Source organism: Colletes gigas, unplaced genomic scaffold (assembly GCF_013123115.1).
Source record: "Colletes gigas isolate AHSC1104 unplaced genomic scaffold, ASM1312311v1 Colletes_gigas_Sc00047, whole genome shotgun sequence".
Taxonomy (NCBI): Eukaryota; Metazoa; Arthropoda; class Insecta; order Hymenoptera; family Colletidae; genus Colletes; species Colletes gigas.
Genome location: NW_025106676.1, coordinates 864510 through 875833, shown reverse-complemented (window position 1 = coordinate 875833; position 11324 = coordinate 864510). Strand labels below are relative to the sequence as shown.

At 34.9% G+C, this 11324-nt stretch overlaps 1 protein-coding gene across 5 annotated transcripts; it reads left to right on the top strand.

Annotated features, from left to right (window-relative positions):
• The first annotated feature begins 129 nt into the window (after positions 1 to 129).
• Positions 130 to 9492, top strand: LOC122403237 (rho-associated protein kinase 2). Of its 5 annotated transcripts, none has more exons than XM_043406625.1 (14): positions 130 to 277; positions 1151 to 1476; positions 1690 to 1850; positions 1934 to 2272; positions 2345 to 3478; positions 3563 to 3863; positions 3948 to 3971; positions 4396 to 4556; positions 4614 to 4811; positions 4898 to 5539; positions 5610 to 6020; positions 6146 to 6362; positions 6505 to 6727; positions 8321 to 8454. In XM_043406625.1, the coding sequence occupies exons 2-14, from the start codon at positions 1296 to 1298 to the stop codon at positions 8406 to 8408; spliced, it is 4080 nt and encodes a 1359-aa protein (XP_043262560.1). In that variant the 5' UTR covers positions 130 to 277; positions 1151 to 1295; the 3' UTR covers positions 8409 to 8454. The 5 variants fall into 5 exon arrangements, 2 of the variants coding, with proteins under 2 accessions (XP_043262560.1, XP_043262559.1); XR_006259596.1 differs by adding an exon at positions 9418 to 9492 and having other exon boundaries at positions 131 to 277; positions 4396 to 4811; positions 8321 to 8471; XR_006259597.1 differs by having other exon boundaries at positions 131 to 277; positions 4396 to 4811; positions 6505 to 6809; positions 8321 to 8455.
• Positions 9493 to 11324: the final 1832 nt, after the last annotated feature.

Here is an 11324-nt window from a genome sequence, read left to right as displayed (position 1 = left end):
ATAACGTGAGAGTTCGCGTCTGGTATAGACATCAATTTTCTTCAACAAAAACTGAAGATTCTTCATCGTCATTTTACACGAATCGAAAGACGTGTCGAATGATTTAAGTTTTCCGCGGATTTTTCATTGGCTTTGATGACCGTTGTAAATTTTCCTAATGGCGCATGCACGGCTCAGCTGTGTGCAATCGCGACCAGTTTACGTAGAAAAATAATGTATTTTATAGTATTTTTATCTAATTAGACGGAGTACTGGGGCATGGTATTCGTGATATTAGGTACGTTAAAGTGGATTTTTTTTGACATTAATTAACCGATCCTGGAAAATACGGGATTCGTAGAGAATCTTTTGTGACGGGTTCAGAAGCACCTGCATGGGATCCACCTTAGCTCTACGAGCTTCCTGACAGACTTCTTCACCTTGTCAGTTTATAAATTTGTCACTTTCCACTTAAATACTAAGACGCAGAAATACTATTCAGCTTTGATTTTGTTTAATAGTTTCTGTGACTGGCATTCTTCATATAAAAATGCTTTCAACAAAAGTGACAAGAAAACAGTAAATTTTTGTTTGCGTTTTAATATTCGATTTGAAATGAAAACTAGATATATAAGAATTACTTGGAACATTCCACTTTTTAAAATAGTTCAGTAATTGTTTCTTAACGATCGTTTCCTATATATAAATCGTTTTTAATAATTATATATTTCATGTATTCTAGTGTTCAACAAATTTTTTTATACTTATTGAGTACAACTTTGTTTTGTTTTATTTATACCTATTTTTTTTCTTTTAGTAAAAGGTGAGAGACAATTTTATTTTGAGCTTTCACTGTGAGCTTTTTAATTTAATGTTCTTTTATTTATTTCTATGATATTTTGAATTTGTTCTTATATTTATAATGCATAAAGTAATACAAACATATGCTATAAATTAGTAATTAAATTATTTTAAACATACAATAAATTATGTACATGTACATTGTTTTCTGTAATTACTATCTATTAAAGTACTTGTGTATTTTATTTTAACTTATACAAAAATAATCGTACTGTTATTTCTATGCAATAGTCTTTTAGTATTTAAATATATGAATGTAAATATTTTTATGGAAAAAGTTAATGTGATTAATATACTTTTGTCATTTTAGGAAACATGGACTACCCATCCAGTATTGCAACAGTGCATAAATTGTGCTTACATTGCATGTAGCCTTTTGTTTTGCATTACTTTTGATGCATGAAGAGGAACAATACATTTTTGAGGCAAATTATTCCTAGCTTCTAATAGGAGAAATGGATGCAGTACGAGATGAGGACAGGCGCAGGCGCCTAAGAGGGCTGGAGGAACGTATAAAAGATCCAAGGAGCGTTACAAATATTGATTGCCTATTGGATACAGTCCAAGCTTTGGTGGCTGATTGCGAGCATCCCAGTGTAAAACGTATGAAAAATATAGAAGCGTATATGAATAGATGTAAGTATTTAATCAATTGTTAATGAAAATATGTATAAAAAAAGGTACATAATACTATAAAAGTAATGTTTTAAATATCAGTCCACCAGTCTTTGGAAAGTATTTTGTATTACTAATATAAAACAAAAATTTGAATACATTTGTTATGCTAATGTGATGACAGCATTGATTTTCTAAGAACAAGTACTTAGATAAAACTGTTTATAATTTCAGATGACTCAGTGGCTCAAGATATTAGTAAAATGCGAATGCGTACAGATGACTTCACTCTAATAAAAGTGATAGGTCGTGGGGCATTTGGGGAAGTACAGTTGGTACGTCATAAGTCTACCCAAAAAGTGTATGCTATGAAATTACTCAGTAAATTTGAAATGGTAAGAAGTATATGTAATTTTTAACAACCAATTACACTTTTGTATATTTCCTTCCTCCTGTTTATCTTTTTTTTTTTATGTAGATTAAACGATCAGATTCTGCTTTTTTCTGGGAAGAACGTGATATAATGGCACATGCCAATTCCCAATGGATAGTTCAACTTCATTTTGCATTTCAAGATCAAAAATATCTTTATATGGTGATGGATTATATGCCAGGTGGTGATTTAGTAAACTTAATGTCAAATTATGATGTGCCAGAAAAATGGGCGAAGTTTTATTGCGCTGAAGTGGTGCTTGCATTAGATGCAATACACCTTATGGGATTTGTTCATAGAGACGTAAAACCGGATAATATGTTACTTGATAAGCACGGTCATTTAAAACTTGCAGATTTTGGCACTTGTATGAGAATGGATGTTGTACGTATATTTATATATTTTTCGGTCAAATTTATTTAGTAAAATATTCAATCATTATGTTGTATTTTTTAGGACGGACTTGTTCGATCTGATACTGCAGTGGGTACACCTGATTATATATCGCCGGAAGTACTACAGTCTCAAGGCGGTGAAGGTGTATATGGAAGGGAATGCGATTGGTGGTCAGTTGGTGTGTTCTTGTATGAAATGCTCGTCGGTGATACTCCTTTTTATGCAGATTCATTAGTCGGAACATATTCAAAGATCATGGATCATAGAAATTCATTACACTTTCCTCAAGAAGTTGATATTTCTCACTCTGCCAAGAATTTGATATGCGGTTTTCTTACGGATAGAACTAAACGTTTAGGAAGAAACGGTGTAGACGAAATAAAAAGTCACCCTTTCTTTAAAAATGATCAGTGGACTTTTGAAAATTTACGAGAATGTGTGCCGCCAGTAGTACCAGAACTTTCTGGCGATGATGATACCAGTAATTTTGATGACGTTGATAAGGAGGATGGGCCAGAAGAGAGTTTTCCGGTACCAAAAGCATTTTCTGGCAATCATCTACCATTTATTGGTTTTACGTATTCGGGAGATTATCAATTAATGGCTTCTAATGGTAAAGAATCGGTAGATGGATTAGAAAATCATATCAATAATGGTACAAGCGATGATATTAAAATTTCTCAATTGGAAAATTTATTGGACCGAGAGAAAAGACAAGTAGAATCCTTGGAATCGAGGCAAAAAGCTTTGACGACACAGTTAGAAGCTATGACGCGTCGAGAAACTGAATTGCGCGAAGAGATAGGTAGAGCGGATAAAGAATTGACTTTGCTGAGACACAACTACAAAGAAGCACAACGTAGGGTAGAACATGAGACAGAATCGCGCAGAAAAGCAGAGTCGTTGTTTGTGGAGTTAAAAAAAAAGTTTGACGAAGAACAAACAAAAAGAGCGCGCGATGCAAGCAATTCGCAACAAACTTCTGAACGCGTCACAACATTAGAAAAACAAATTAAAGAAATGCAATCAAAATTAGAAAGAGAAACGGAAGCCGTAACGAGGTTACGAAAACAAGCTACAGAGATTACTGTGGCTCGTCAAGCTGCAGAACAAATGGCAAACGAGTTGCAAGTAGCAAGAGCACAGCTACAGGCGCAACGAGATAACTTACAGCAAGAAGTGGCAACGTTACAAGTGTGTATTTAAGTTTCAAATTGATCATTATACATATTCAATATTATAGGTTTCATCGACTAAATCTACCTTTTCTGAATATAGGGGCAATTATCGAAGGAGCGTAGTTCACGATCACAGGCGTCATCTTTAACCGTTGAATTGGAAACCCGTCTTTCTGCTCTTCATCTTGAACTCGAACATAGTCGCGAAAAAGAGGAAAAAGTGATCATGGACAACAGGCAATTGACTGAAAGAATTTCGGCGTTGGAAAAAGAAGCTGCTAGTTTGACTCTTGAATTAAAGGCTGCGCAAGCTAGGTATAATCAGGAAGTGGTGGCGCATCAAGAAACGGAACGTTCGCGTATATTATCAAAAGAGGAAGCTAATTTGGAAGTTGTTAAAGGTAATTTAATTTAATTTTAAATTAAGTAGCCGCAATAACATAATTTTGATAAGTTATACATTTTTATTCCAATATGCATAACAGAGCGAAAGAATAAAATATTTGAAGGTAATGTACACTAATTTTTACAAATTCATAGTTTTGTTATGCCATTTTTATACATTTACTCTAAATAACTGTCAAAAGATATTTTAACTGTTGTTTTATATAAAGTAAATTATGTTACATCATGCGTATATGTGATATCATAATATGTTCGAATACTGTTAAATAACAACATAAACCTCACGTGTTACCGAGACCCTGATTTTTGCAAATTATGTTGCACTCATGTACGTACATATTATACAGTTACATTACATTTTTATTTCTATATTGTTTTACTACTAATTGCAATTCTTTAAATTTTCCGCTTACCGTGCTAAATGGTATTTCTGTTTACGTATGTACACTACTGTACTTGAATTTGTACACTTGTAATTGATTGTTTAGGAGGCAAAGTTATACTTATACGTTGATGTAATATTAACAGCGCTACAAGCAAAACTAAACGAGGAAAAAAGTGGAAGACAACGTGCTGAATTGCTCGCGCAGGAGAAGGAGCGGCAAACCTCTATGCTCTCCGTGGATTATCGTCAGATACAACAACGATTACAGAAACTGGAGGGTGAGCATAGGCAAGAGGTAGAAAAGGTAAAAGTATTACAGGGTCAGGTAGAACAGGAACAGCAGAAAAGAAACGTTCTGCAGACTGAATTGGCACAGCAGTCATCCGAAGCAGGACGGTTACGTGCCAGGGAACAGCAGTTAGTTGGCGAGGTTGCTCAGCTCAGAGAAGCTAAACGGCAAATAGAAGAAGAGCTACATCACTTGAAAACTCAAAGAAATGTGGACCAGTTGCAAACCAAGGAATTACAAGAACAGTTGGAAGCAGAAGCGTACTTTTCGGTAAGTTTGCATTTTAACTCTGATGTTCTATTTGGGGCTATTTGACCGTTTCATGACTTTGTTCTATATCGTTTTTTTATTTACAGACTCTTTATAAAACACAGACACAAGAACTTCGAGAAGAGCTGGAAGAAAAAATTCGGTTGCAACAAGAGTTAGAAGAAGAACGTAGTTCTTTAGTTCATCAGTTACAATTGTCGTTAGCTAGAGGAGACAGTGAAGCTTTAGCAAGATCAATAGCCGAAGAAACTGTGGCAGATCTCGAAAAAGAACGAACAATGAAGGAGTTGGAATATAAAGACGGAGTAGCCAAACATCACCAAGAACTAAATGCAAAAGAACAAATTATAAATCGACTTAAAGACAGTGAAGGTGATCTTAAGAAGAATGTTGATCAATACTTTAAAGAAAAGGAAGATTTAAGTAAGCGGTTTAAAGAGTTGCAAGATCAACTTACTAAAGCACAATCTAATGCCGAAGAAATAGAAAAACTCAGTAGTAAACTGAAAACTGAGCAATTATTGAAACAGCAGGCGGTTAATAAGCTAGCAGAGATCATGAACAGGAAAGATTTATCTTCAAGCGGTAAGACTAAGAACAAAGCATCTGCAGCGGATCTAAGGAAGAAAGAGAAAGATTGCAGACGTTTACAACAGGAGCTTACTCAAGAGAGGGAAAAATACGGACAACTGGCAGCTAAATGGCAAAAGGATTTGCAAGATTTACAAGTAAATAAAATGTTAACATCATTAATTTTTACAAATAGTTATAGTTTTTTATGTTAATTTATTCGTACAGGCACAATTGGTAGAAGAAAATCAAGCGAAATTGAGGTTACAAATGGAACTAGATTCAAAAGATTCAGAGATAGAAACGTTGCAAATGAAGATCGCGTCGTTGAACTCGGAAACTGCTAGCGTCTCATCCGTAGAAAATGATGGGGAAGATTCTGTTTTGTCGGAACATGGTACGAGGAGATTGGAAGGCTGGTTAAATGTGCCAAATAAACAAAACATTAAGAGGCACGGCTGGAAGAAGCAATACGTTGTTGTCTCTTCGAAGAAGATAATATTTTACAATAGCGAAAACGATAAACTAAACGCGGATCCAGTTTTGATATTGGATTTAAATAAAGTCTTCCACGTTAGATCTGTTACTCAGGGTGATGTCATCCGAGCCGATGCCAAAGATATTCCGAGAATTTTTCAGGTAAATAAAATGCCCAGTAATAAATACAGCAACGCTTCTTTAACATTCACCGTTAGGTTAGGTTAATTCTGCATCACTCTACTTATAGAATGGCTAACTCAGTTGCATGCTTTCTTTGTTTACAGTTATTATACGCTGGTGAAGGCGAAGCAAGGCGTCCGGGCGATGAAGGAAACACACTGCCTGGAGTGGAACTGCCACAACTTACGGATAAACCAGGAACACAATCGTTAAAAGGCCACGAATTCGTTTCAATATCGTATCACATGCCCACAACTTGCGAGGTATGCTCAAAACAACTGTGGCATATGTTCCGACCACCACCTGCTCTCGAGTGTCGAAGTAAGTATTGAACAATAACACGAATAGTACTATTCTCAAGAAATAAATAAATTTAAGATTCCTGTAAGAAATTAAAGACTCTAGCTTTTTTCAGTGGCCGTGACAACGTAGTCACATTATTAAATTGTCATGTTTTGTTCAGGGTGTCGTATAAAAGTGCATAAGGAGCATTTGGACAAGAAGGAAGATACCATAGCGCCGTGTAAATTGCACTATGATCCGAACAGCGCTCGTGAACTTTTAATCTTGGCTGGTAGTCCTGACGAGCAGAAGTACTGGGTTGCAAGACTGTCTAGACGTGTACAAAAATGTGGCTACAAGGCGAACTCGCATGTCGACGGCACGGGGCAGCGTGTCTCGCCAAGGTAGCGTAGCCATGCGACTCAACCTAACCAGAGACTAAGTAGATCTCTTGTATTGTGGCATCGCATGATTGGGTGTAGCGAGGTTAGAGCCGTTTGATTTTTTTTGCTCTTCCATTTTCCCACATAAAATCGACGCTCGATTCTCTTATCGAACATTAGAACACAAAACGTGATACCGATCTGTAGTAGTGACTGGGGATGGCAGTAACACTTTGATTTTAGAATACGATCATACAAAAGCTATCGCATTCACAACAACAATTTCTAGGCGAACATGTTACATACTTATTTGATGTTATCGAGTCACAGCCATTTTTCTGCGCATGAAACAGTATCCAAGTTATTAATAAAAAATGGAAAGCTGAGAAACTATTACAATCGTTTTAGATTCCGGGTCGGTTGTAACAACGTATGGGGGTCGATAGTAACACAAATTTAATTTTAAGAAATCATATTTGTTAAATTAAAGTGTAATAACGCACAGAGAAAAGTAAAATTATTGTGTGCGATCTTTCTTAATTGAAATGTTTTCTGTAATAAAATATAGTTATTTATAGTCATTTTTTTTTTTTCTTAAAAAGACGATTATCTTACATAATGAGAACAAAGAAGAAATGGTTTCAAATTGTTTATAACTAAATATAGGCAACATGTTTTCAATTCACACTTCCTTTCTATATACGTATAACCTTATATTGTTACTATAATGTTATTTACTTTTTCAGAAAGTTCAAGTTAGTCCATCAAGCGATGATTTATAGTTATTAATTGCTTTGGTTTAATCTTAACAAAATTAGAAAGTTTTAAAAATGAAATCGATAGTACAAGTAATAATTAATTGATATCTGTTGTTTCCTCTATTTAAAATGCATTTCGTAATGTGCTATACTACTAAGTGATTTTGCATAGCTTTTTGTGTGATGTTTTTGTATCGGCAGATTATATGTTAATGATTGTGGAATGCAACGTGTTGAACAATAAGATGTGTGTTTAGTATGCACGGTAAAATATCGGATTTCATAGTGATTTCAATTCATTTACGAGGATTACTTTTTAATTAAAGAACCTTTTAGTCTAATTATCACAGATCAACAAATTTTAAATCATATTCTGTTAAAAAAGAACTGAAAAATTGTTATACTTGCACGAGTATTATAAATATTTGTCCATCCGAACAGTTCCGAAAGTAATCCCTGTAAACTAATCTAGAAATCAACAAAGAAGAGCGATAAAAATAGGTCGATTTTTGATCATAGTGCCAACGAAAAGTTTTCGTTTTAGCTTGTGATACATGATTGGAAATTTGTTTGCAAGGGGTTGTAGAATTATGATAAACTTTTTCATTGACAATATGGCATAAGATCTGTCCATTTTCATCATCCTCCTTTCGGCGCTTTTTTTATTGAAATGGGGCTTTCATAATTTTATTCCTACACCTTTCATAAATTAAAAAACCCGCTGTTGCGCTTTCGGAGCTTTATATTTTTTGCATTAATTCACACACTTGATGTTTTGATATTATTTGCATTCAGACGAGTTGTACAATTATTTTGCATCGCGTGGCCGTGTTTTATCGATAGCGTTATTTTTCAGGGAGTCTACGAGATCTACCTTGAAGCCATACTCATCGGTGCAACAACGATCCGCGACTCTGCCAGCGAATGCCAGCATGGGCAAGTGACCTTAGCTAGCATTGACAATACCTGGTTGGAATTCGTTACTTCGACGTCCTTCCTAACGATCAGTTGAGCGAGTACATTATATTAGTTACTTGAATTTCGATTTCGTGCGTTTTGAAAGCATCTAATCCGCTTTCAAATAAGACAGGCGCGAATCAATCGAGCGAAAACGCTAATACTATTCGTATCGATCGTTATTTGCAGTTAGTTCCTTAGCAGCATCGTGCACGAATGTCGTGTACAGGATTTTTGTATTATTATAGTTACTCGTCGCCATCAACAAGGAAAACGCAACGAGATTAGTCATTTTAACGATACTTTGTACAGTGGTAGATTTGATCCACCTGTTTGCGAAGACAGGAGAGCGAATAGCATCATAAGAACGGAAACTCAACAGCTCTTTTTAGATAATTATAATTAATTTTAATCGCTATATTAAAATTTAATTACAATGTTGAGCGTGATACGATTATATAAAATCGTACACTATACATAATAAATTCATATTTCATTAAAGAAGTCTAGAAATAATTTGGAAAACAAAATCATAACGAATATATATATTGTAATGTCAAAAGGAATGAAATTGAAAGACATGTACAATATTAATAATACGAACATCCAGTACACAATGATGAAACGTGATCGCTAGGATGTTGTAAAAGTTCTGAATGCTATAGACGAGAACGTTAGGAAGGAAGACAGGCGATTTTATTGAGCGAAAGCGCGCAGCTGTTATTTACAAGTCGTTGATAATAATGTTTACAAACGAGCATAGGGGTCGTAATAAATTAAGAACGTGGCCCGTGTTCCTCGGACTTGCCGGACTCTGTACGGAGTCGTGTTCGACGCGCGTGTCCGTCGATAATCCGTGTAGCGTTCCCAGGATCACCGTGTTATTTTTTAAATGTCTTTTTCCACGAGAGATCGAATCGAGTTTTTATAGTGACTTTTTCCGTAGACGCTTAAATATGATTTCCACCCTTTGTACATACACTAAACTGTTTTCAGTCGATAGCAGTTCGTTCGTTACTTTTGAAACGATTGCGTAGAGGAGATAAGACACCGCGAAGCTCTTAACCCCTCAGGTATGGCACAACTTTTTACCTTAATCGATTAAATTTTTTATTTAAATTCTAGCGATTTTTCAAGGAGCTATGGCACGGGAAAGATTTTGAAAAATAGGACCCCATTGAAATCATCAACTCTGTTTTGTTTAATTCGGTTCTTTTCTTTTTGTCTATCTAACAATTTTGGGACAGATTTAGATTTTAATGAGTACTTACCGTTGTAGATGAACCAGACGGAAGTTCTAACGTTACTTTCCCGGCAATAATAAATTCAAAATTTAACTACTGTTTGTACTTCTTAAAAAACTGATTGATTTGTCGACCAGAAGAGGACCACTTTGATAACAAATTATTATTAAATCTGAATTTTTCAAACGAATCACTTCATTTTTCCTACACCATATCATAATTGTTAAAATCACTCACTTTGGAAAAGTCACGATTTCACTAAATATTCATGATCGTTCTTACAATCAGAATGAAGACCGGAATCGACCTCGAAAATACAACACCGTGAACGACGCTGGACGCGATACTAATCCGCGACGACTTCTTGATTGGGAACGGACCCAACCGAACAAGTCTAACATCCCCTCCCCTAAATACTCGAGTACCCGCTTGAAATAAGGAAAGCATACCTGTCGATGAGACCACTTATTTTTTTGGTGGGTCTGGAAAATGTTTAACACTAGAACTACCGACAAATATAGTGCACTTATTTATATCAAAGTGATTAAAACGATAGATACGTGAAAAAATATATAATGCAATGGAACTAAGCGTTTATTCATTCTCTTATAGAAAATTACAGTAAATTTTCAAAAATTTAGTCGAATAAATTTTGTACAAATTTTATTAGAAATTATGAATGGGTCATTTTGACTGCTTTGGTAGTTCTAGTGTTAATAAATTGAACAAAATATAACAATCATCTGTTTTATTAGAGTTGAAACAATTATGATTCGGTAATTAATGCGACGATAATAAATTCAGTTTCTGGCGAGAAAACAAAAAGTACTTTGGTTTAGGCTAACCTTTTAAATAATGTTAAACAATTTTTGTAATTGAAAATAGTGTCGATTTTAATGGGGCCCGAAAAAAGATAGACGTCCTTGAGCGATCAAATTTAATTTGTAAAAATAGATCAACGAAGATTTGTGGATTGGTATATAGTATTTGAAATCGCTATACATGAAGGGTTAACCCATTTGCATCCGGAAACAAACTGCGTCGAATCACCGGTATCGCCGAATGCAGAATAATTCTATTTAAAATGGTGTCAGTAATTAAAATATCCGCCCTTATTACTGACAATTTTACTTTCTCCGAACCGTTGTTTTTTGTCAATTATTTCGCATTCGGTGATATAGTTATGGACGTTTTTTGAACATAACGATAGACTCGGGCAAATTGTATTCAAGAATAAAACGAGTAAAGATTGCAGATTCGTTCGTGAAATATCCATTTACGTTTTGTTCATGAAATTATTCGTAAATTATAATTCGTTGACAGGATTCCTTGTAAAAATTAATTTACGAACGAGTCTAAAATTTGTTATCCGTTTTTCATTGATCAAATTTGCCCGACTCTGATCGACGATGTGTTGCTCGGCTCTTTGCGGTTATTTAAAAGTGCGCTTTGGAAATACGTAATACTGTGTATTTACTACGCCAGATCGATAGTATTATTATTTTTATACGTTTCGAGATTAAAGTATTTAAAGTACCGCCTTAAGAGGAGGATCGACCGCGTAGGACGCTGAATATTGAAAGTATTTTACCAAGAATTTACCAATGGGAGATATTAATTGAGCTTTGAGACTCGTGAAAGTCTGAAAAAAGCTTCCGA